We start from the raw sequence: 26803 nt of genomic DNA on the forward strand, positions 1-26803 counted from the left end.
CTTCACACAGCCATTGAAGAGGAGTGGGGCAACATTCAACAGGCCACAATCAACAGCCTGATCAACTCTATGTGAAGATGTCGCGCTCCATGAGGCAGATGGTGGTCACACCAGATACCGACTGGTTTTCTGATCCACACCCCTACCTTTTTTATAAGGTATTTTTAACCAACAGATGCATATCTGTGTTCCCAGTCATGTGAAATCCATAGATTAGGGCCTAATGAATTTATTTAAATTTACTGATTTTCTTAAATGAACTGTAATTCAATAAAATCTTAGAAATAGTTGCATGTTGCGGTTTAATATTTTTGTTCAATGTTTGTCCTTCTTTGCAGCACCATATGACTGGACAATAATCGAGATAAGATCAAACTAGAGCCTGCAGGACTTGCTTTGTGGAGTGTGGTGTCAAAAAAGCAGAGCATCTCTTTATTACAGACAAACCTCTCCCTATCTGTACAACCATTGAATCTATATGTTTTGACCATGACAAGTTTACAATCCAAGGTAACGGGAAGTAAATTAGCATTATTGTGGATGATGTGGGGGAGGGGTGATGAGGAAGTGAGTGAATGAGCTAGAGGCTTAAAGACTGTAGTCTGCTTACAGGCTGGTGGCTGATCAGGCTGGCTCCTCCCCTAAGTGTGCACTCGTTCCTCTCTATTTAAAGTGTAGTCCAATGTCCCCTTCTCATTCATCGCTCTCTCTCGGCATCTCTCTCAGCAACTCTCTCACTCTCTCTCTCTCTAAAAGGTTGTTTGTGTTGTCAATATCAGCCCTGTGTCCCTGGACGAGGTTCAGAGACTGAACAGTCAGTGGATGGTAGTGTGTGTTGTCACCACAGGAGAGATCCTGGCTGGGATGCATCTAATCCTCCACTCAATGTTTATACAATACAGCCGCGTGGGGGGTGGGTTAACACTGACGGGTCAGAGTATGTTGATCCTGGAAAGGTAATCAACATACTCAGCGCGAGTGGGCGGCTGAGAATGACACGTGTCGTCATTGGATGAAGCACTGAGGGGGCGGGAGGTTTAGAAGGAGTTTGCACCTGTGTGAACCAATGAGAGTGCAGGACAGTGTGGTGTGTGGGCGAGGCAGAATGGTACCTCATGTGAGCACACTCCCCTCGCCTTGACAGGAGATTCTGCCCTGCGGGAAAAGTGAAATGAGGATTAGCCAATGAGACGTGTGGATAGAATCAGGACATAATCTAAATCCACAGACAAAGCCTTCTCTCATCTGGGATCAACTTGCTGGCTGGGGCTGGCTTAGAGTTGGGTCTCATCTGGCTCTGTGGGGTTAGGGTAGCTGGCTGGGGTAGAGTTGGGTCTCATCTGGCTCTGTGGGGTTAGGGTAGCTGGCTGGGGTAGAGTTGGGTCTCATCTGGCTCTGTGGGGTTAGGGTAGCTGGCTGGGGTAGAGTTGGGTCTCATCTGGCTCTGTGGGGTTAGGGTAGCTGGCTGGGGTAGAGTTGGGTCTCTGGCTCTGTGGGGTTAGGGTAGCTGGGGCTGGCTTAGAGTTGGGTCTCATCTGGCTCTGTGGGGTTAGGGTAGCTGGGGCTGGCTTAGAGTTGGGTCTCATCTGGCTCTGTGGGGTTAGGGTAGCTGGGGCTGGCTTAGAGTTGGGTCTCATCTGGCTCTGTGGCATTAGGGTAGCTGGCTGGGGTAGAGTTGGGTCTCATCTGGCTCTGTGGGGTTAGGGTAGCTGGCTGGCTTAGAGTTGGGTCTCATCTGGCTCTGTGACATTAGGGTAGCTGGCTGGGGTAGAGTTGGGTCTCATCTGGCTCTGTGGGGTTAGGGTAGCTGGCTGGGGTAGAGTTGGGTCTCATCTGGCTCTGTGGGGTTAGGGTAGCTGGCTGGGGTAGAGTTGGGTCTCATCTGGCTCTGTGGGGTTAGGGTAGCTGGCTGGGGTAGAGTTGGGTCTCATCTGGCTCTGTGGCATTAGGGTAGCTGGCTGGGGTAGAGTTGGGTCTCATCTGGCTCTGTGGGGTTAGGGTAGCTGGCTGGGGTAGAGTTGGGTCTCATCTGGCTCTGTGGGGTTAGGGTAGCTGGCTGGGGTAGAGTTGGGTCTCATCTGGCTCTGTGGGGTTAGGGGTTAGGGTAGCTGGCTGGGGTAGAGTTGGGTCTCATCTGGCTCTGTGGGGTTAGGGTAGCTGGCTGGGGTAGAGTTGGGTCTCATCTGGCTCTGTGGGGTTAGGGGTTAGGGTAGCTGGCTGGGGTAGAGTTGGGTCTCATCTGGCTCTATGGGGTTAGGGTAGCTGGCTCCATGCTGGGTGATCTGAAAAGACCATGGGCAAATCTAATGGCAATTTATTCTAAGGCTGTGGCAGTCACGAACATAAACACATTTAGCATCTCCTGGCTTCCACAGATTCCCTACAAGCCACTGACCTTTGGAACATCTACATTTTAAAACATCTAATAACTTCATGTAATGTAGTCTACACCATCACAATAAATGCATTATTTATTTTAGACAGACAGGTCTGAAGAAACATGATATGAAGAAAATGTAGTCTATTTCAGAACAACATAATAGCATCCTCTGAGTTGTCTTATGTTAGGTCCTGATCTGGCTATGCCATCTGGCTGTGGGCTACACTAGTTCATTTAGCAGGTCCTGATCTGGCTATGCCATATGGCTGTGGGCTACACTAGTTCATTTAGCAGGTCCTGATCTGGCTATGCCATATGGCTGTGGGCTACACTAGTTCATTTAGCAGGTCCTGATCTGGCTATGCCATATGGCTGTGGGCGACACTAGTTCATTTAGCAGGTCCTGATCTGGCTATGCCATATGGCTGTGGGCGACACTAGTTCATTTAGCAGGTCCTGATCTGGCTATGCCATATGGCTGTGGGCGACACTAGTTCATTTAGCAGGTCCTGATCTGACTATGCCATATGGCTGTGGGCGACACTAGTTCATTTAGCAGGTCCTGATCTGACTATGCCATATGGCTGTGGGCGACACTAGTTCATTTAGCAGGTCCTGATCTGGCTATGCCATATGGCTGTGGGCTACACTAGTTCATTTAGCAGGTCCTGATCTGGCTATGCCATATGGCTGTGGGCTTCACTAGTTCATTTAGCAGGTCCTGATCTGGCTATGCCATATGGCTGTGGGCTACACTAGTTCATTTAGCAGGTCCTGATCTGGCTATGCCATATGGCTGTGGGCTTCACTAGTTCATTTAGCAGGTCCTGATCTGGCTATGCCATATGGCTGTGGGCGACACTAGTTCATTTAGCAGGTCCTGATCTGGCTATGCCATATGGCTGTGGGCGACACTAGTTCATTTAGCAGACAAGATTTGCTTAGAATTCCGTGGAATTATTTATATTATTTTATAGTATGAAGAATACAGTTGAACAAAGCTGAATAAAATAGACAGGATATTTTCTCCAAACGATTTGAGGAAGTGCGCACATGCGGCTATTCTGTGTTGACCGGTTAACAAAGAAAAAGTTATTCCTATATGGTTAATTTTGAGGTATTTATGTAACTTTAGTTGTTCTACAGACGTTGGGCATAATGAGACTCTAATGATGATTTGATAAAGGTTGCTTGAAAGGCACGAGCTCTGCTTAGGTTTTTGTGCAGGCTATACACACTACATCAGTCACTCATTCACAATTTGACCAGCACTTGATAATGCATAGAATTTCACGGCGGCATCCCCTTTGTGTGGCCGCAATGCACCCTAAAAAAATCCATGCCTTTTGTGGCCAGAGTTGGCTGCCCGGCTAAACTGAGCAATCTGGGGAGGAGGGCCTTGGTCAGGGAGGTGACCAAGAACCCGATGGTCACTCTGACAGAGTTCCAGAATTCCTCTGTGGAGGCCTTTATAGTAGTGACCAGACGGATGCCACTTCTCAGTGAAAGGCACATGACGGCCCGCTTGGAGTTTGCCAAAAGACACCTAATGACTCTTAGACCATTAGAAACAAGATTCTCTAGTCTGATGAAAACCAGATTGAACTCTTTGCCCTGAATGTAAATGTGATATTTCAGTTTATTTTTTATAAATTAGCAAACATTTCTAGAAACCTGTTTTTGCTTTGTCATTATGGGGTATTTTGTGTAGATTGATGAGGGGGGGCAAGCAATTTAATACATTACAACCTTATTTTAAAATGTAACAAAATGTGGAAAAGTCAAGCGGTCTGAATACTTTCCGAATAAACCGTGTTCAGTATTAAGACCCCTTTAGTTTCTGAATAAACCGTGTTCAGTATTCAGACCCCTTTAGTTTCTGAATAAACCGTGTTCAGTATTCAGACCCCTTTAGTTTCTGAATAAACCGTGTTCAGTATTCAGACCCCTTTAGTTTCTGAATAAACCGTGTTCAGTATTCAGACCCCTTTAGTTTCTGAATAAACCGTGTTCAGTATTCAGACCCCTTTAGTTTCTGAATAAACCGTGTTCAGTATTCAGACCCCTTTAGTTTCTGAATAAACCGTGCCTTCAAAGTATTCAGACCCCTTTAGTTTCTGAATAAACCGTGCCTTCAAAGTATTCAGACCCCTTTAGTTCTTGAATAAACCGTGTTCAGTATTCAGACCCCTTTAGTTTCTGAATAAACCGTGCCTTCAAAGTATTCAGACCCCTTTAGTTTCTGAATAAACCGTGCCTTCAAAGTATTCAGACCCCTTTAGTTTCTGAATAAACCGTGCCTTCAAAGTATTCAGACCCCTTTAGTTTCTGAATAAACCGTGCCTTCAAAGTATTCAGACCCCTTTAGTTTCTGAATAAACCGTGCCTTCAAAGTATTCAGACCCCTTTAGTTTCTGAATAAACCGTGCCTTCAAAGTATTCAGACCCCTTTAGTTTCTGAATAAACCGTGCCTTCAAAGTATTCAGACCCCTTTAGTTTCTGAATAAACCGTGCCTTCAAAGTATTCAGACCCCTTTAGATTTTACACATTTTGTTACATATGGATCTTTTTTATAATTTATAATTTTATAATATAAATACAATTATCTTCGGTTAGAGGAGATGGAGAAGACTGAAATGAAAACATGCTTAAAGTACTTTGCTTCCTCGTCCAAAATATTGTTTGGTGAATCATGGGTGACTGTCATTTGTAACAAGTTTCAGTAAATTATTTTTGGTAGCATTTCTATGTTGAAGATAAAAAAAAAAATATGGGATTATTTTTCTGCATTTTCCATCCAGTTTGCTTTTATTTTTATAATAAATTACACTTGATCTTTCTTGAATAAGTTCCTCCATAAGTTCCTCCATGTTTTTCCTCTAAAGTGTTCTGATAGCAATAAAAACTAACTATCAGTATTGTCCTTCTATTTCCTTTGTTAATATGGACTCTTTTGACCTAAATTGATTTTGTTTTATAGATGACTACTGAATTGCATGGCCTCTAAAGCACATTGTAAAAGTGCCCCATACAATAAGGGGATTTGCTGTACCTATATTATTTAGGAAAAAGTCTAATAAAAAGTGTGGATCATCATTATTTGGACCGTAAAGGTTAATGAGACATATCTGTTTATTGTCCAATATCATATTTAAAATCATCCATCTACCTTGCGGAGCTGTTTGGCCAATTTGCACATTCGGATCAAAATTATTGTTAATTAATATCATCACCTCTTTTAAATTTCTTTGCCCATTGGAGAAGTATATTTCGCCCCCCCCAGTCCTTTTTCCTAACAACTTCATCTAAAATCATTGAATGAGTTTCCTGTAAACAATAGATATTATATTCCTTGTCTCTTAGGAGAGGGAGGGAGAGAATCCTGTGACACACCGTCCCAGACCATGACACACCCTCCGCCTCCAAATCGATCCCTCTCCAGAGTACAGGCTTCGGCGTAACGCTCATTCCTTCCACGATAAACGCGAATCCGACGATCACCCCTGGTGAGAAAAAAACCGCGACTCGTCAGTGAAGAGCACTTTTTGCCAGTCCTGTCTGGTCCAGCGACGGTGGGTTTGTGCCCATAGGTGACGTTGTTGCCGGTGATGTCTGGTGAGGACCTGTCTTACAACAGGCCTACAAGCCCTCAGTCCAGCCTCTCTCAGCCTATTGCGGACAGTCACTGATGGAGGGATTGTGCGTTCCTGGTGTAACTCGGGCAGTTGTTGTTGCCATCCTGTACCTGTCCCGCAGGTGTGATGTTCGGATGTACCGATCCTGTGCAGGTGTTACACGTGGTCTGCCACTGCGTGGACGAGCAGCTGTCCGTCCTGTCTCCCTGTAGCGCTGTCTTAGCCGTCTCACAGTACGGATATTGCAATTTATTGCCCTGGCCACATCTGCAGTCCTCATGCCTTCTTGCAGCATGCCCAAGGCACGTTCACGTAGATGAGCAGGGACCCTGGGCATCTTTTGGTGTTTTTCAGAGTCCGTAGAAAGGCCTCTTTAGTGTCCTAAGTTTTCATAACTGTGACCTTAATTGCATATCGTCTGTAAGCTGTTAGTGTCTTAACAACCGTTCCACAGGTGCATGTTCATTAATTCTTTATGGTTCTTTGAACAAGCATGGGAAAGTGTTTAAACCCTTTACAATGAAGATCTGTGAAGTTATTTGGATTTTTACGAATTTTCTTTGAAAGACGGGGCCTGAAAAAGGGACCTATCTTTTTTTTTTGCAGTGTTATTTATTTATATATATAATGTAAAACATCGTGTACATCTTAATTACCACAATTAACAAATAAAATGCGTAGTAATGTCGGCAGTTCATGCAAAGGAGTGTTGCCCCTAACCAGGAGTGTTGCCCCTAACCAGGAGTGTTGCCCCTAACCAGGAGTGTTGCCCCTAACCAGGAGTGTTGCCCCTAACCAGGAGTGTTGCCCCTAACCAGGAGTGTTGCCCCTAACCAGGAGTGTTGCCCCTAACCAGGAGTGTTGCCCCCTAACCAGGAGTGTTAGCCCCTAACCAGGAGTGTTAGCCCCTAACCAGGAGTGTTAGCCCCTAACCAGGAGTGTTAGCCCCTAACCAGGAGTGTTAGCCCCTAACCAGGAGTGTTAGCCCCTAACCAGGAGTGTTAGCCCCTAACCAGGAGTGTTAGCCCCTAACCAGGAGTGTTAGCCCTAACCGGGAGTGTTAGCCCTAACCGGGAGTGTTAGCCCCTAACCAGGAGTGTTAGCCCCTAACCAGGAGTGTTAGCCCCTAACCAGGAGTGTTAGCCCCTAACCAGGAGTGTTAGCCCCTAACCAGGAGTGTTAGCCCCTAACCAGGAGTGTTAGCCCCTAACCAGGAGTGTTAGCCCCTAACCAGGAGTGTTAGCCCCTAACCAGGAGTGTCAGCCCCTAACCAGGCGTGTCAGCCCCTAACCAGGCGTGTTAGCCCCTAACCAGGCGTGTTAGCCCCTAACCAGGAGTGTCAGCCCCTAACCAGGAGTGTCAGCCCCTAACCAGGAGTGTCAGCCCCTAACCAGGAGTGTCAGCCCCTAACCAGGAGTGTCAGCCCCTAACCAGGAGTGTCAGCCCCTAACCAGGAGTGTCAGCCCCTAACCAGGAGTGTCAGCCCTAACCAGGATTGCCATTACAAAAATTACAATTATTTTAGCAAACAATTAGTGATTCATTGTGTATTGTCCCAAACATTATTACCCGCATAGCAACATATGTGGGATACTTATACTCATGCACACTCAACCTCTTTCCCCCACAAACAACCATACACTCTTGATGTTCAACAGTTGTTCCATCCTGAGCCCAACTCAACAGAAGACCTTGATGTGTGAATGCATATACAGTTGCAGCTGTTTGAGAAATCATGAAATTGAGCAAAAACTGGCAGAAATGGGAAGATTTGATGAACCAATGTCAAGTCCTAGCTGATGGAGACGCACGCTGGTCCCCCGTTGTGACCATTTTCCCAAAGCATCTGAGCAGTCAGACCTTTTCATTATTTTGTGCCACAATAGTCCTGGCATTTTGATAGTGTTATATTGCCTAAAAAAACTCAAATTAATTCAAAGCCACTGGGCCTAATAACACATTTTTTCATTTAATTTGTATTTCATTCTAAGTAACAATTTATTGAGTATAATGATTTAATACAACTAAATGTTTAGGTGCTGAGTGCTTTATGTTCCTGCCAGCCTAGTGTCTCGCACTCTCAAATGCTCCATAATGTATTTGTTTGTAGGCTATAGCCTTGAAATCACTGAGATAATAGGCTAATACTATAGCCAAAATAATACATGTTCGTTCCTTCTTAGGCTCCCTGTCTGGTTCCTGACTAATGTAGAGTGTTTATATGCTGTTTAGTAGGACATGTAGCCTATGTAGAGTGTTTATATGCTGTTTAGTATGACATGTAGCCTATTTCAAATAATGAGTGCTTCTTACAGTCACCTTTTTTATATTTATGAAAATATTTTTCATTCAAATCAAATGGTTTGGTTTCGATACTTCAAAATCAAATGGTAGGTCCAGGTTGCCACAAAAATAGATGGGTGTTGGTTAAATGGTGTTTTAATGAATGAGTGGTATTTTTATTTATTTTTTCTGTGAGTGAGGAGCGGTTCGGTTTTTAGTGGAGCGGATTTCCGACCACTCAACTCCATACTCTGATGTGAACCATGTGCCACCACTTTACACTGAATCTAGACACACACACACACTATTCAAAACCTGTTTATTTTCTCGTCTTTGCAGTGGGTCGAGCAGCAGCATGATCGCAATCGACAACAAGATAGAGCAAGCCATGGTAGGTCTCTTGTGTTTTTCAAAAATGAAAGCCTGAAACCTTGAATAAAGACTGTTGGCATCTAGTGGAAGCCATAGGAACTGCAATCTGGGAGACGGATGTACATAGAAACGATAGGTTTCCATAAGAGCCTGGGAGTTCAAAAAAATAAATAATTCTGGTCGGATTTTCGCCTGCCATATCAATTCTGTTATAGTCTCAGACATTATTTTAACAGTTTTAGAAACGTCAAAGTGTTTTCTATCCAATGCTACCAATTATATGCATATCCTGGCTTTTGGGCCTGAGTAACAGGCAGTTTACTTTGGGCACGTCAGTCAGGCAGAAATTCAGGAAACTAGACCCTATCCCAGAGAGGTTTTTACCTTATTCTGACTTCATGTATTGTGATATAAATCAAATTTTATTTGTCATATACACGTGTTTAGCAGATGTTATTGCTGGTGTAGCGAAATGCTTGTGTTTCTAGCTCCAACAGTGCAGTAATATCTAAATAGTAATATCTAACAATTTCACAACTAAACACACAAATCTAAAAGAATGGAATTAAGAATATATAAATATTTGGACGAGCAATGTCATAACGGCATAGACATATACAGGTATGTTGGGTAATAACCTTATTCTGATATCATGTGTTGTGATACACTCCCGAGTGGTCTAAGGCACTACATCTCAGTGCTTGAGGCGTCACTACAGACACCCTGGTTCGAATCCAAGCTGTATCACAACCGGCCGTGATTGGGAGTCCCATAGGGCGGCACACAATTGGCCCAGCGTTGTCCGGGTTTGGCCGGTGTAGGCCGTCATTGTAAAATGGCCCAGCGTCGTCCCGGTTTGGACAATGTAGGCCGTCATTGAAAATAAGAATTTGTTCTTAACTGACTTATACGATGAGTGGACAAAACATTAAGAACACCTGCTCTTTCCAAGAGACTGACCAGGTGAAAGCTATTATCCCTTATTGATGTCACTTGTTAAATCCACTTCAATCAGTATAGATGAAGGGAGGAGACGGGTTAAATAAGGATTTATGTGTGCCATTCAGAGGGTGAATGGACAAGACAAAACATTAAAGTGCCTTTGAATGGGGTATGGTAGGAGGTGCCAGGTGCACCGGTATGTGGCAAGAACTGCAACAGTTTCCCGTGTGTATCAAAAATGGTCCACCACCCAAAGGACAGGCAGCCAACTTGACAACTGTGGGAAGCCTTGGAGTCAACATGGGCCAGCATCCCTGTGGAACGCTTTTGACACCTTGTACAGCCAATGTAACAGTATAGCTTCCGTTCCTCTCCTCGCCCCTACCTGGGCTCGAACCAGGGACCCTCTGCACACATCTACAACTGCCTCCCACGAAGCATCGTTACCCATCGCTCCACAAAAGCCGCGGCCCTTGCAGAGCAAGGGGAACAACTACTTCAAGGTCTCAGAGCGAGTGACGTCACTGATTGAAACGCTATTAGCGCGCACCCATTTCACATCGGTTACACCCAGACAAATTGAGGCTGTTCTGAGGGCAAAAGGGGGTGGAACTCAATATTAGGAAGGTGTTCTTAGTGTTTTGTGTACTCAGTGTAGATTATTTTCTATATTTCAGGACCTTGTAAAGACCCACCTGATGCTGGCGGTCAGAGAGGAAGTGGAGTTGCTATGGGAACAGATTAGAGACCTATCCGAGAGGAACGCCCAGCTGGAGAGAGAGAACTATATCCTGAGAACTCTGAGAGACAGAGACTGACACAGCCACAAAATGTTACACTCCTGTAATGATCACCCCGTTGTTTAAATTAGTAATACCTGTAACATTACTGATCAGTGAATCTGTCAAACTGCAGAAAACTATAATAAATAACTGTGACTAAAGAGTACCTGGCTACCTAGAGCTCACACACACACACAGTGTTGTCGGGGGTAACCGGCAGAGCCGGGTCGGAATGTGGATTGGAGCGCTAAGAGGATGGGAAGGATCAAACAGTCAGGGATCAGTACCTCTACCACTATATAAACCTCTATATACACCACCTCTATATACACACCACACCTCTATACACACCACACATCTACAGTGGGGAGAACAAGTATTTGATACACTGCCGATTTTGCAGGTTTTCCTACTTACAAAGCATGTAGAGGTCTGTCATTTTTATCATAGGTACACTTCAACTATGAGAGACGGAATCTAAAACAAAAATCCAGAAAATCACATTGTATGATTTTTAAGTAATTAATTTGCATTTTATTGCATGACATAAGTATTTGATACATCAGAAAAGCAGAACTTAATATTTGGTACAGAAACCTTTGTTTGCAATTACAGAGATCATACGTTTCCTGTAGTTCTTGACTAGGTTTGCACACACTGCAGCAGGGATTTTGGCCCACTCCTCCCTACAGACCTTCTCCAGATCCTTCAGGTTTCGGGGCTGTCGCTGGGCAATACGGACTTTCAGCTCCCTCCAAAGATTTTCTATTGGGTTCAGGTCTGGAGACTGGCTAGGCCACTCCAGGACCTTGAGATGCTTCTTACGGAGCCACTCCTTAGTTGCCATGGCTGTGTGCTTCGTGTCGTTGTCATGCTGGAAGACCCAGCCACGACCCATCTTCAATGCTCTTACTGAGGGAAGGAGGTTGTTGGCCAAGATCTCGCGATACATGGCCCCATCCATCCTCCCCTCAATACGGTGCAGTCGTCCTGTCCCCTTTGCAGAAAAGCATCCCCAAAGAATGATGTTTCCACCTCCATGCTTCACGGTTGGGATGGTGTTCTTGGGGTTGTACTCATACTTCTTCTTCCTCCAAACACGGCGAGTGGAGTTAGACCAAAAAGCTCTATTTCTGTCTCATCAGACCACATGACCTTCTCCCATTCCTCCTCTGGATCATCCAGATGGTCATTGGCAAACTTCAGACGGGCCTGGACATGCACTGGCTTAAGCAGGGGGACCTTGCGTGCGCTGCAGGATTTTAATCCATGACGGCGTAGTGTGTTACTAATGGTTTTCTTTGAGACTGTGGTCCCAGCTCTCTTCAGGTCATTGACCAGGTCCTGCCGTGTAGTTCTGGGCTGATCCCTCACCTTCCTCATGATCATTGATGCCCCACGAGGTGAAATCTTGCATGGAGCCCCAGACCGAGGGTGATTGACCGTCATCTTGAACTTCTTCCATTTTCTAATAATTGCGCCAACAGTTGTTTCCTTCTCACCAAGCTGCTTGCCTATTGTCCTGTAGCCCATCCCAGCCTTGTGCAGGTCTACAATTTTATCCCTGATGTCCTTACACAGCTCTCTGGTCTTGGCCATTGTGGAGAGGTTGGAATCTGTTTGATTGAGTGTGTGGACAGGTGTCTTTTATACAGGTAACGAGTTCAAACAGGTGCAGTTAATACAGGTAATGAGTGGAGAACAGGAGGGCTTCTTAAAGAAAAACTAACAGGTCTGTGAGAGCCGGAATTCTTACTGGTTGGTAGGTGATCAAATACTTATGTCATGCAATAAAATGCAAATTAATTATTTAAAAATCATACAATGTGATTTTCTGGATTTTTGTTTTAGATTCCGTCTCTCACAGTTGAAGTGTACCTATGATAAAAATGACAGACCTCTACATGCTTTGTAAGTAGGAAAACCTGCAAAATCGGCAGTGTATCAAATACTTGTTCTCCCCACTGTATATACCAGGGGTGTCAAACTCATTTCGCATCGTGGGCCACATACGGCCTAGGGAGATGTCAAGTGGGCCGGACCATTAAAATTATACCATACTCTGCTATAAATAACCAAAATATCATGTCTTTCCTTTGTTTTGGTGTAAAGAAGCACAAGAACATTAGGAAAATATTGAAATTTAATGAACTATCCTTTTACAAAACATTTCATGAAACACCTCATATTTCCTTAGACAAATGTGCAATTTACTTTTATCATTCACAAATATGCATTGCAACTGATCCCACTGATTGTACAAAGGCACAAAACTTTAATTGGTACTGAAAAATATAGTAATGCACTTTAAGATTAAATGAGACTTTTAAAGAAAGGAATTTTTAAACCACTTACACATACGCATATAAAATCTAAATGTAATCCCTGCGTACACCTTACAAACTAAGGAGAGTGATTTTAAATGTGTAATGAAGAAAGTGTTCGCCTGTCCTGTAAATCTGTAAACTTCATACATGAAACATACATACACATACAATACATACTGAAAATGTATGGAGTTGTATGAACAGTAGAATTCCATCACACAACTTTTGTTTTGAAGCTGCTGACTAACATTAAAGTGCACATTTTTTAAAATCACCACAGTAAGGATTCATCTTCACAGAGCTGTATTCTTTCAATGCAAACAGTATCTAAGGCAGCATTTTAAAGGTGTTAGTCTAGTCTGGACTTGTATTTGTTCCTGAAACTTGGCATCTTTTGGCCTGTACAAGTGCATCAACACCAGGTGTCATGTCCTGACTAGCTGTCACTTTCAGAATGTCATTTAAGTGCTTGTTTGTGAGCCTTGAACGCATTTTTGTTTTATTGATATTCATCACTGAGAAAATTTGTTCACAAAGGTAGGTTGTCCCAAACATGCACAAAATTTTAGCAGCCAGGGCTGTTAATTTGGGGTACCCTGGTAGTAGATACTGATAAAATCTGTCCAGACCTACAGAGGCAAATTTGCCCTTCAAATCTGCATCACACTGCAAATCAATTATCTCTAGCTGAATTTCGACCGGCAGATCAGAAGCTTTAACTGTGAAAGGTGAGCGAAAAACTGAAAATTCTGTCTCAAGTTCACCAAATACCTGAAAACGTTTCTCAAACTCCCGCAGTAGTCCTGCAATTTTGTCTTTGTACCGTTTCATGTCCGCATCAGGTCTGGTCACACACACATCTCTCAGACAGGGGAAATGAGCAGGGTTGCCATTTGCCAGTTGCATCTCCCACAAAGTCAGCTTCAACTTAAATGCATGTATGTTGTCAGAAAACTGTGTGACAACTTTTTTGCGGCCTTGCAACATTTTGTTCAGATTGTTCAAGTGTTCAGTAATATCAACCAAGAATGCAAGGTCCCGTAGCCATTCCTGAGATTGTAATTCCAACACCGGTTTTCCTTTTTTCTCCATGAACTGTCCGATTTCCTCTCGTAGATCAAAGAAATGCCTCAGCACAGCGCCTCGGCTTAACCATCTCACTTCAGTGTGGTATGGCAGGCTGTGGGTAATGTTGCTGTCGCTGAGAAGTTTGTCAAACTGACGATGGTTCAGACCTCTGGACCGGATGAAATTTACAGTGCGAACAACCACCTCCATGACGTGGTCCATTTTCAGCGACTTGCAACACAATGCCTCCTGGTGCAAAATACAGTGAAATGTCCAGAAACGATCTCCTCCATTAAGGGCTTGTACTTTGTCTTTGAACTTTGTCGCGACACCTGCTTTCTTTCCGACCATGGATGGCGCGCCGTCTGTAGCCAGGCTGACAGCGCGGGACCAGTCCACTCCAACTCTGTCCAATGCAGCAACGACAGAGCCGAAAATGTCCACGGCTGTTGTGGTGTCCATCATTGGCACCAACTCAAGAAACTCTTCAGTAACAGTCAATGTCTCATCAACTCCTCGAATAAATATGGCCAGTTGGGCCACGTCTGTGATGTCAGTGCTCTCGTCAATTGCCACGGAAAATGCAATAAATGACTTGACTCTCTGTTTCAATTGACTGTCTAAATCTGCCGATAGTTCCGAAATCCTCTCTGCTATAGTATTCCTCGTCAGGCTAATATTGGCAAAAGCTTGTCGCTTCTCGGCACATACAAGTTCAGCCGCCTTCATCATGCATCGTTTAACAAAGTCACCGTCGGAATACGGCTTCGATGCTAATGCTATTTCGCTAGCAATTAGGTAGCTGGCTTTTACCGCTGCTTCACTGACTTCTCGGCTCTGGATGAAAGTTGACTGCTGTTTCCTCAGACCCGCCAGCAATTCGTTAATCTTATCTCTTCTCAGTTGTCCTTGCAAGCCGTCATATTTTTCGCTGTGATGAGTCTCGTAGTGGCGTCGAATATTATATTCCTTCAATACCGAAACTTGTTGCAAACACACCAAGCACGAAGGTTTTCCGTGCATCTCTGTAAATAAATAGGACGTGGTCCATTTTTCTTTGAAAATTCTACACTCCTTATCTACTTTTCTCCGTTTGGATAACGACATTTTGGCTAATGAGGGTGTAGCGGAGAGGTAGAGACCAAGGTATTAACAACGTCGTAACAAGCAGCAGATGGCGCATTGATACCGTCTGCTGTTTTCAGTCTGTCTCAGTGATGCGGCTTGTCTTCTACTCTGATGGAAAGAGTGCGCCCCTTAGCGGATAATCCATGAATTGCAGCGAATTAAAAATATTAATTCCATGTCTTTTATGCATTTTTTCCACTTTCAAATTATCCTGCGGGCCTGATCGAACCTCCTTGGGGGCCGGTTCCGGCCCGCGGGCCGTATGTTTGACACCCCTGGTATATACACCTCACCTCTATACACACCACACCTCTATACACACCTCACCTCTATATACACCTCTATACACCACACCTCTATACACCTCTATACACGCCACACCTCTATACACACCACACATCTGTGTACACCTCTATACACGCCACACCTCTATATACACCACACATCTATATACACCTCTATACACACCACACCTCTATACACATCTCACCTCTATATACATCTCTATACACACCTCACCTCTATACACACCACACATCTATATACACCTCTATACACACCACACCTCTATATACACCACACCTCTATATACACCTCTATACACACCACACCTCTATACACACCACGCCTCTATATACACCTCTATACACACCACACCTCTATATACACCACACCTCTATATACACCTCTATACACACCACCTCTATACACACCACGCCTCTATATACACCACACCTCTATATACACCTATATACACACCACACCTCTATATACACCTCTATACACACCACACCTCTATACACACCACACCTCTATATACACCTCTATACACACCACACCTCTATATACATCTCTATACACACCACACCTCTATACACACCACACCTCTATATACACCTCTATACACACCACACCTCTATACACACCACACCTCTATATACACCTCTATACACACCACACCTCTATATACACCTCACCTCTATATACACCTCTATATACACCTCACCTCTATATACATCTCTATACACACCACACCTCTATATACACCTCTATACACACCACACCTCTATATACACCTCTATACACACCACACCTCTATATACACCTCTATACACACCACACCTCTATACACACCACACCTCTATATACACCTCTATACACACCACACCTCTATATACACCTCTATACACACCACACCTCTATATACACCTCTATACACACCACACCTCTATACACACCACACCTCTATATACACCTCTATACACACCACACATCTATATACACCTCTATACACACCACATCTCTATACACACCACACCTCTATACACACCACACATCTATATACACCTCTATACACACCACAACTCTATACACCTCTATACACACCACACATCTATATACACACTCACATTGGCTCTTTCAATTCATCTGAATTCCTTGCATCCTTTCCATGCGTCTGAGGGAAGGGACCTTGAACAGTTGACAAGGAGGAGAGGATGGAAGGAATCAAGGAAAGATGCATTGAGATAAACCCATGATTAAAAGATGTTCTAAAACTTGATAGACACATTGAAAGGTCGCTGGTTTGAATCCCCGAGCCGACTAGGTGAAAAATCTGTACCCTTGAGGAAGGCACTTAACCCTAATCGCTCCTGTAGTCGCTCAGGATAAGAGCATCTGCTAAATGACAAATATAAATTGATGATCGACCAGACAGACCTTAGTTTGAAATGGAATACTTTATCTGTGATTGTTTGAGCTTGCCTGGCTTAATAAACCAATATAGAAGTCCCAAAAACTGCAAACCGTCACAATAGCCTCGCTGTTATTCTGACAGACAGCGCCATCTTGTGGTAATACAACTGCAGTTATTCTGATTTTTATTTAACCTTTAACTAGGCAAGTCAACTATGAACAAATTCTTATTTACAATGATGGCCTACACCGGCCAAACCCTAACCCGGATAACGCTGGGCCAATTGTGTGCCGCCCTATGGGGCTCCCAATCACGGCCGGTTGTGATACAGGCTGGAATCGAACCAGGGTCTGTAGTGCCGCCTTGATACTGTATGCACATACCGTTCCACAACATGTATTACATGATGCTGTTGATTAGTCATTATCTAAAATACGAAAGCAGGCCATCCATCTCACCAACAATCCATCAATGCATTCGAGTAATGAACGGAGCTGGGGCATTCAAAAGCGTTTCGCTTAGGACTTCGACTTCTTTCTGTTTGTCCCATCCACCGACCCGTCTGCGTGCCTTCACACGTAGAACTGTGCAGCGACGCAGCTAGCTATCTTGCTTGTTTTGAAGTTAGTTGGCGAGGTAACTTAGCCAGCTAGCTAATAAAAACGATTAGCCAGCTAGCTAATTAAAGCGATTATATAGGAACTTTTAAACTCCGTAACAAACCAGTTTGTCGTGAGGTTCGCTACTCTGAAGAAGACTGATCGAAGCTGAGATGAACCAATTTGAACAGTAAGTTGTCTGCCCGTCTGTGCTAGCCATGGTTCCCATTCTGTAATGTAGTTAGCTACTCATTAAGAGGCTATGGTTGATTTAGTAAGTGGTGAATATGGGTAGTTATCAGCCACCCACAGTCACCACTTAGCTAACGTTAGCTAGCAGCTACCCACAGTTCAGGTGAGAGAAAAACAATCACCCAGATAGGCCAGTCGTGTGAGAAACTCGCCATCATGCAAGCGGTCAGACAAGTGACATGATGGTCAGTAAAGAAAACTAAGCTCCTCAAATCAAAAAGACGTGTCAATAATTTGACCCAGATAGCCCAGTGGTTAGTGCGTTGGGCAGGAACCGAAAGTTGGTGGAACGATTCCCCGAGCTGACAAGGTACAAATCTGTCGTTCTGCCCCCGAGCAAGGCAGTCAACCCACTGTTCTTAGGCCGTGATTGTAAATAAGAATTTGTTCTTAACTGACTTGATTCATTAAATAAAAAACAAACAAATAACCAGCGCACTTCTAAAAGCGTTACATGGTCGCTGCCCATATCATTGCATAATGCAGAAAATACACGGGAGTTCAGGGACCTTGCTTTAACAAAGTAGTGTCCAAAACGTCTTTCAAGCTGTCAAGCATTTTCTTGGCAGCAAGAGCCTCTCGGCGGATGCTGCAGTGTACCCAAGTTGCGTAGGGAGCAACTGCTTGCCAGCGCTTTAACACTCCTGTCTCCCTTTCATGGCTTTTGCGCCATCAGTACATATTTTATTTTTTATTTAACTGTGTAGTGCCATCAGTACAGATACCAACAGATCTTGACCACCAAAGTCCATTTGATGTCACAAAGCTGTCCAGTACTCATGGTTTGCAGAAGAGGATGTCTTCCTTAATTGACCCCCCATAAACGTAACGGGCATGCGCCATGAGCTGTGCCAGGCCCGCCACGTCTGTTGACTCATCCATCTGTAACACATAATTCACTGGCTTGTATGCGACGCAGTAATTGTTTCAAAACATCTCCTGCTGTGAAAGTGTTTTGGAGGCATTGTAGTTTTTTTGGCCTTTTCTACCAGCATTGTCCCAGCCATATCCGCGGCAGCAGGAAGAATTAAGTCCTCCACAATACTATGGACCTTGCCTGTCCTAGCCCCTCGGTAGCTCACCATATAAGACGCTTCGAGCCCGTTATTAATGGTATTTGTTGCTTTTATACATGTCTTACTACTCAAAAGTTGTCTTAATTCTCGCTTCAACTCCTGTGTCTTATTTTTCAAATTGGCATGTTTTGTTTCTAAATGTCTGCGCAAGAGTGAAGGTTTCATCGAGTTGTGAGATGGTACTTTTGCACATATAACACTGTGGCTGAGGAAAGGCACTACTCCCAATATAAGTGAACCCCAAAGCAATGTAGTTGTCATCATATTTGCACCTCTTCCGTGGTCCAACGTCCCTGTCTGTTCGGTGCTTTCCCGGGTAAGGGGGCAGTAGCTCTTTGGCTGCATCAGATTCACAACTGTTAGTGTCCATGCTAGCTGGGCTAGCAACATGTAGAATTACTGATGCTAGCATTGGATGTTCTCGTGGAAGCAGAACAACTTGTCGTCGACAGGTGTAGTACTGCTGGTAGTAGCACGTACTACAAGTAGAGCTGATATGTGTGGCTCTATGGACGAGGCCTTACTTTTTTTTAACCATTTATCCATTTTTGTGCCAACGGAATGAGCAGCAGCTGCGTTTGGCTACATACGGACCGTTGGTGGAATTCCCGCGAGAGAGTACCGGTTAATGTGATTGGATGTTAATTATTTGACTTCCTGTATTTAGGCTTCCTGTATTTGACATTTGTTGTTATTTTGCTGAACACTAAATGGTTTCATTTTTGGCAGTGAAACGAGGCTACTCAGGCGAGGAAAAAAACCTCACCCAAAGTACGTTGGAAAATCTAAATGGATTGTTTGAAAATGGGAATCACATTTTTATTTGGCGTACCCCCACAGTTTGGGAATAGCTGTTATTAACAAACAATATTGTTTCAGTTGAGCGTACTAGAGCTTTGCCTGTCGCTATGCAACCTCTTGTTAGCATAACAAATGACTGGCTAAACATTTTACGATTTTGGGTGTGTTCGTAAATTACATCTGGAGTGCCAGAGTGAGCTCTGGGCGTTCGTAAAGCGTTGTCAGATTAACCGTTCGTCAATTCAGAGTGATTTGCTCTCGGCGCATTCAGAGCACACACTGGACGCTCTGGCCGAGGACTAGGGTTGATCTGAGCATTCAACAGCACTCACGCTAACTGGCTAACATTGGCCAGTTACTTCCAGACACAAATGAGAGAACACCTCACTCTGACCATTTTACTCGCCCTAGCAGTTCTGGATAGGCTGTTTTCATGTTATCCAGAGCGTTGGTGACTGTAACTGCTGCTGGCAACAATTTAATTAAGCTTTTTTTTGCCGACGTTTACTGACACCGGCCATATTAAATGGGTGTTGAGCGTTCGTAAATTCATCAGTTATTCTGCGCAAGAGTGAGTAGATAGTTAATTCTGGCTATGTCCATTAAAACGTACTACTATACCGCTTAGCTAAGAATGTCAATACATGTTGGGTAGTTAGTTAGATAGCAGATAGTTAATAATACTGCCTGGCAAGTTTGATGTATTAGTAGCCAACTAACGTTAGGTAACTAGCTAACATACCAGTACATGCTGCTGTAATGATATGTGGTTCGTAAGGACAGCATAGCTACCTAACATACCAGTACATGCTGCTGTAATGATATGTGGTTCGTAAGGACAGCGTAGCTACCTAACATACCAGTACATGCTGCTGTAATGCTATGTGGTTCGTAAGGACAGCGTAGCTACCTAACATACCAGTACATGCTGCTGTAATGATATGTGGTTCGTAAGGACAGCGTAGCTAGCTAACATACCGGTACATACTGCTGTAATGATATGTGGTTCGTAAGGACAGTGTAGCTAGCTAACATACCAGTACATACTGCTGTAATGATATGTGGTTCGTAAGGACAGCGTAGCTAACATACCAGTACATACTGCTGTAATGATATGTGGTTAGTAAGGACAGCGTAACTAGCTAACATACCAGTACATACTGCTGTAATGATATGTGGTTAGTAAGGACAGCGTAGCTAACATACCAGTACATACTGCTGTAATGATATGTGGTTCGTAAGGATAGCGTAGCTAGCTAACATACCGGTACATACTGCTGTAATGATATGTGGTTCGTAAGGACAGCGTAGCTAACATACCGGTACATACTGCTGTAATGCTATGCTGTTTGTAAGTGTAGATAATGATTTGGGAAGGCACACACCGTTCTATATAAGCTCCCACATTTGACAGTGCAGGTCAGATCAAAAACCAAGCCATGAGGTCGAAGGAATTGTCCGTAGAGTTCCGAGACAGGATTGTGTCGAGGCACAGATCTGGGAAAGAGTACAAAAACATTTCAGCAGCATTGAAGGTCCCCAAAAACACAGTGGCCTCCATCATTCCTAAATTGAAGAAGTTTGGAACCAGAAAGACTTTTCCAAGGGCTGGCCGTCTGGCCAAACTGAGCAAGCGGGGAAATGGGCCTTGGTCAGGGAGGTCCCCAAGAACTCGATGGTCACTGACATGGCTCCAGAGTTCCTCTGTGGAGAACCTTCCAGAAGGACAACCATCTCTGCAGCACTCCACTAATCAGGCCTTTATGGTAGAGTGGCCAGATGGAAGCCACTTCAGTAAAAGGCACATGGCAGCCCACTTGGAGTAAAAAAAATAAAAAGGCAACTAAAGGACTCAGAGACCATTAGAAACAAGATTCTCTGGTCTGATGAAACCAAGATTGAACTGTAGAACCCAGTCGCAATGTTTTGAATAGAAAAGTGGATTTTATCAAACAAATCTGAGGTACATTATATGTCTGGGACCCTCAGGATGACAAATCAGAGTAAGATTACTGAATGTAAGTACAATATTTACCTTCAGAGGTGAATGTATCAAACCAGTTGCCGTGATAAGTGTTTTGTTGCGCACTCTCGCATGATCTTTTTTCACAGTAATAGCTACTGTAAATTGGACACAGCTTAAATTTTTGTTAATCTAACTGCATTCTGCCCATAGAAGACATGTTTATGTCCTGCAAAGTTGGATGTTACTTGTGTCATTCTAGTCACATTAGCGCACGTTAGCAACAACTGTCCCGGTTTAGGGACACCGATCCCATAGAGGTTTTAATCCATGTTTCAGTACCAACAGCACAGTTGGCATTGCTGACAAAGGCTCACTGTATCTTTGAAGAAGATTGAGTGGGGTCCGTTTGTTGCTGGCTGTGATTGTGATTTCACTTTGCAAGAATGTGCAAGCCACAAACTCTGCTTCCACTGGTTCAGTTTTGGTTAGATCCAGCAATAGCTTGACCTTGTTCACATTCAAACAGTTTTGGCTCTAAGGATCCATGGCACGCCGAGCTTCCACCAGTTGACTATTTCCTTCTTGATGACATTTCCCCCAGCACGGCATCCAAAGTGCTGAAAAACAGTGCTTTATACTCCCTCTCGTCTCATCTTGCTGACCTACTGTTCTGTCAACTACATACTCTTGCAGACTTGAATGTTAGCAAAGCTCTGCCCTGTTACTGCTTTCAATAAGACTGTGGCCTCTCACATCTGTGCCATATTTCACCAAGCATCTCCGTGATGTTGTCACTTGATTTCAAAATGACTGGCAATGTGGCCTTTCCATCTGATCAACAAGTCTTTTCAGTTTTACCCCGGAGTACTGTGCTACCACTGTGTTTCCTAAAGAATTTGTAGGAGCAACACACAATGAAAAGTCCTATCTCCTCCTCAGACGACAGCACCACAACCAAATGGAAAAAGTCCTCTATGGTCTCCTCAGACGACAGCACCACAACTAGGGCTGTGGCGGTCATGACATTTTTTCAGCCGGTTATTGCAAAAGACTGCCGGTCTCACGGTATCTGACCGTTTAATTAACATAAATACGTTTACCATCTCCAGGCCTCCACACTTACAAGCCAATGATGCACACCTTTGGAACATCTACATTCTAATAAATCAATTGAATATAACCACAATAAATCCATTATTTTAGGCAGGTCTAAAGAAACATATGAAGAAAATGTATTTTATAAAAATGGAATGAGTTGTCCTATTATATGTTATCTGGCTATGCTCCATGCTATAGGCTGTAGGCTTGTTCATTTAGCAGACTAGATATGGTCAAGTCCTGTGTAATTTTATTTTCTGATTTTATTGTAAGAATATTAATTGAATTTAGCTGAATAAAATAGGAAGGGTGTGAGTGCACATACACTCCATGACCAACAGTATGTGGACACCTGCTCATTCACGAGAATTAATATGGAGTTGGTCCCCCTTTTGCTGTGATAGCAGCCTCCACTCTTCTGGGAAGGCTTTCCACTAGATGTTGGAACATTGCTGTGGGGACTTGCTTCCATTCAGCCACAAGAGCATTAGTGAGGATGGGCACTGATGTTGGACGCTTGCAGTCAGCGTTCCAATTCATCCAAAAGGTATTCGATGGGTTTGAGGTCAGGTCTCTATCCAGCTAACTAGCTATCCGTGTGTGTACACATACACACATTAAAGATGACGACCCAGAGGATCAGGAGTGTTGGGGTGTATAATGTGTGTATATTCTCTCCCCCCCCAGTCTGAAAGATGACGACCCAGAGGATCAGGAGTGTTGGGGTGTATAATGTGTGTATATTCTCCCCCCCCCCCCAGTCTGAAAGATGACTTAGAGGATCAGGAGTGTTGGGGTGTATAATGTGTGTATATTCTCTCCCCCCAGTCTGAAAGATGACGACCCAGAGTATCAGGAGTGTTGGGGTGTATAATGTGTGTATATTCTCCCCCCCCCCCAGTCTGAAAGATGACTTAGAGGATCAGGAGTGTTGGGGTGTATAATGTGTGTATATTCTCTCCCCCCAGTCTGAAAGATGACTTAGAGGATCAGGAGGGTTGGGGTGTATAATGTGTGTATATTCTCCCCCCCCCCAGTCTGAAAGATGACTTAGAGGATCAGGAGTGTTGGGGTGTATAATGTGTGTATATTCTCTCCCCCCAGTCTGAAAGATGACTTAGAGGATCAGGAGTGTTGGGGTGTATAATGTGTGTATATTCTCTCCCCCCCAGTCTGAAAGATGACGACCCAGAGTATCAGGAGTGTTGGGGTGTATAATGTGTGTATATTCTCCCCCCCCCCCAGTCTGAAAGATGACTTAGAGTATCAGGAGTGTTGGGGTGTATAATGTGTGTATATTCTCTCCCCCCAGTCTGAAAGATGACTTAGAGGATCAGGAGTGTTGGGGTGTATAATGTGTGTATATTCTCTCCCCCCAGTCTGAAAGATGACGACCCAGAGGATCAGGAGTGTTGGGGTGTATAATGTGTGTATATTCTCCCCCCCCCCAGTCTGAAAGATGACTTAGAGGATCAGGAGTGTTGGGGTGTATAATGTGTGTATATTCTCTCCCCCCCAGTCTGAAAGATGACTTAGAGTATCAGGAGTGTTGGGGTGTATAATGTGTGTATATTCTCTCCCCCCAGTCTGAAAGATGACTTAGAGGATCAGGAGTGTTGGGGTGTATAATGTGTGTATATTCTCTCCCCCCCCAGTCTGAAAGATGACGACCCAGAGGATCAGGAGTGTTGGGGTGTATAATGTGTGTATATTCTCCCCCCCCCCAGTCTGAAAGATGACTTAGAGGATCAGGAGTGTTGGGGTGTATAATGTGTGTATATTCTCTCCCCCCCCCCAGTCTGAAAGATGACGACCCAGAGGATCAGGAGTGTTGGGGTGTATAATGTGTGTATATTCTCTCCCCCCCCAGTCTGAAAGATGACGACCCAGAGGATCAGGAGTGTTGGGGTGTATAATGTGTGTATATTCTCCCCCCCCCCAGTCTGAAAGATGACTTAGAGGATCAGGAGTGTTGGGGTGTATAATGTGTGTATATTCTCTCCCCCCAGTCTGAAAGATGACTTAGAGGATCAGGAGTGTTGGGGTGTATAATGTGTGTATATTCTCTCCCCCCCCCAGTCTGAAAGATGACGACCTAGAGGATCAGGAGTGTTGGGGTGTATAATGTGTGTATATTCTCTCCCCCCCCAGTCTGAAAGATGACGACCCAGAGGATCAGGAGTGTTGGGGTGTATAATGTGTGTATATTCTCCCCCCCCCCAGTCTGAAAGATGACTTAGAGGATCAGGAGTGTTGGGGTGTATAATGTGTGTATATTCTCTCCCCCCCCCCAGTCTGAAAGATGACGACCCAGAGGATCAGGAGTGTTGGGGTGTATAATGTGTGTATATTCTCTCCCCCCAGTCTGAAAGATGACTTAGAGGATCAGGAGTGTTGGGGTGTATAATGTGTGTATATTCTCTCCCCCCCCCCAGTCTGAAAGATGACGACCCAGAGGATCAGGAGTGTTGGGGTGTATAATGTGTGTATATTCTCTCCCCCCCAGTCTGAAAGATGACGACCCAGAGGATCAGGAGTGTTGGGGTGTATAATGTGTGTATATTCTCTCCCCCCCCAGTCTGAAAGATGACGACCCAGAGGATCAGGAGTGTTGGGGTGTATAATGTGTGTATATTCTCCCCCCCCCCAGTCTGAAAGATGACTTAGAGGATCAGGAGTGTTGGGGTGTATAATGTGTGTATATTCTCTCCCCCCAGTCTGAAAGATGACGACCCAGAGTATCAGGAGTGTTGGGGTGTATAATGTGTGTATATTCTCCCCCCCCCAGTCTGAAAGATGACTTAGAGGATCAGGAGTGTTGGGGTGTATAATGTGTGTATATTCTCTCCCCCCAGTCTGAAAGATGACTTAGAGGATCAGGAGTGTTGGGGTGTATAATGTGTGTATATTCTCTCCCCCCCCCAGTCTGAAAGATGACTTAGAGGATCAGGAGGGTTGGGGTGTATAATGTGTGTATATTCTCTCCCCCCAGTCTGAAAGATGACTTAGAGGATCAGGAGTGTTGGGGTGTATAATGTGTGTATATTCTCCCCCCCCCCAGTCTGAAAGATGACGACCCAGAGGATCAGGAGGGTTGGGGTGTATAATGTGTGTATATTCTCTCCCCCCCCCAGTCTGAAAGATGACTTAGAGGATCAGGAGTGTTGGGGTGTATAATGTGTGTATATTCTCTCCCCCCAGTCTGAAAGATGACGACCCAGAGGATCAGGAGGGTTGGGGTGTATAATGTGTGTATATTCTCCCCCCCCCCAGTCTGAAAGATGACCCAGAGGATCAGGAGTGTTGGGGTGTATAATGTGTGTATATTCTCCCCCCCCCAGTCTGAAAGATGACTTAGAGGATCAGGAGTGTTGGGGTGTATAATGTGTGTATATTCTCTCCCCCCAGTCTGAAAGATGACGACCCAGAGTATCAGGAGTGTTGGGGTGTATAATGTGTGTATATTCTCCCCCCCCCCCAGTCTGAAAGATGACTTAGAGGATCAGGAGTGTTGGGGTGTATAATGTGTGTATATTCTCTCCCCCCAGTCTGAAAGATGACGACCCAGAGGATCAGGAGTGTTGGGGTGTATAATGTGTGTATATTCTCCCCCCCCCCCAGTCTGAAAGATGACGACCCAGAGGATCAGGAGTGTTGGGGTGTATAATGTGTGTATATTCTCTCCCCCCAGTCTGAAAGATAACGACCCAGAGGATCAGGAGTGTTGGGGTGTATAATGTGTGTATATTCTCTCCCCCCAGTCTGAAAGATAACGACCCAGAGCATCAGGAGTGTTGGGGTGTATAATGTGTGTATATTCTCTCCCCCCAGTCTGAAAGATGACGACCCAGAGTATCAGGAGTGTTGGGGTGTATAATGTGTGTATATTCTCTCCCCCCAGTCTGAAAGATAACGACCCAGAGGATCAGGAGTGTTGGGGTGTATAATGTGTGTATATTCTCCCCCCCCCCCAGTCTGAAAGATGACTTAGAGGATCAGGAGTGTTGGGGTGTATAATGTGTGTATATTCTCTCCCCCCAGTCTGAAAGATGACGACCCAGAGGATCAGGAGTGTTGGGGTGTATAATGTGTGTATATTCTCTCCCCCCAGTCTGAAAGATGACGACCCAGAGGATCAGGAGTGTTGGGGTGTATAATGTGTGTATATTCTCCCCCCCCCAGTCTGAAAGATGACTTAGAGGTTCAGGAGTGTTGGGGTGTATAATGTGTGTATATTCTCCCCCCCCCCAGTCTGAAAGATGACTTAGAGGATCAGGAGTGTTGGGGTGTATAATGTGTGTATATTCTCTCCCCCCAGTCTGAAAGATGACTTAGAGGATCAGGAGTGTTGGGGTGTATAATGTGTGTATATTCTCTCCCCCCCCCCAGTCTGAAA

At 44.4% G+C, this 26803-nt stretch overlaps 2 protein-coding genes across 3 annotated transcripts in view; both read left to right on the forward strand.

Annotated features, from left to right (window-relative positions):
* LOC139534795 (TSC22 domain family protein 4-like) overlaps positions 1 to 10557 on the forward strand; it is a 53127-nt gene extending 42570 nt beyond the window's left edge. For both annotated transcript variants that reach the window (XM_071334253.1, XM_071334252.1), the window contains 2 exons: positions 8640 to 8691; positions 10292 to 10557. In XM_071334253.1, coding sequence (XP_071190354.1) covers positions 8640 to 8691; positions 10292 to 10432 — 193 coding nt within the window. In that variant the 3' untranslated portion in view covers positions 10433 to 10557. The remainder of the gene's footprint in view (positions 1 to 8639; positions 8692 to 10291) is intronic.
* Positions 10558 to 17094: 6537 nt separating this feature from the next.
* Positions 17095 to 26803, forward strand: part of LOC139534796 (eukaryotic translation initiation factor 4E type 2-like) — a 32161-nt gene continuing 22452 nt past the window's right edge. Inside the window, exon 1 of the mRNA XM_071334254.1 lies at positions 17095 to 17404. Coding sequence (XP_071190355.1) covers positions 17388 to 17404 — 17 coding nt within the window. The 5' untranslated portion in view covers positions 17095 to 17387. The remainder of the gene's footprint in view (positions 17405 to 26803) is intronic.

This window comes from Salvelinus alpinus, chromosome 11, assembly GCF_045679555.1.
Source record: "Salvelinus alpinus chromosome 11, SLU_Salpinus.1, whole genome shotgun sequence".
NCBI lineage: Eukaryota > Metazoa > Chordata > Actinopteri > Salmoniformes > Salmonidae > Salvelinus > Salvelinus alpinus.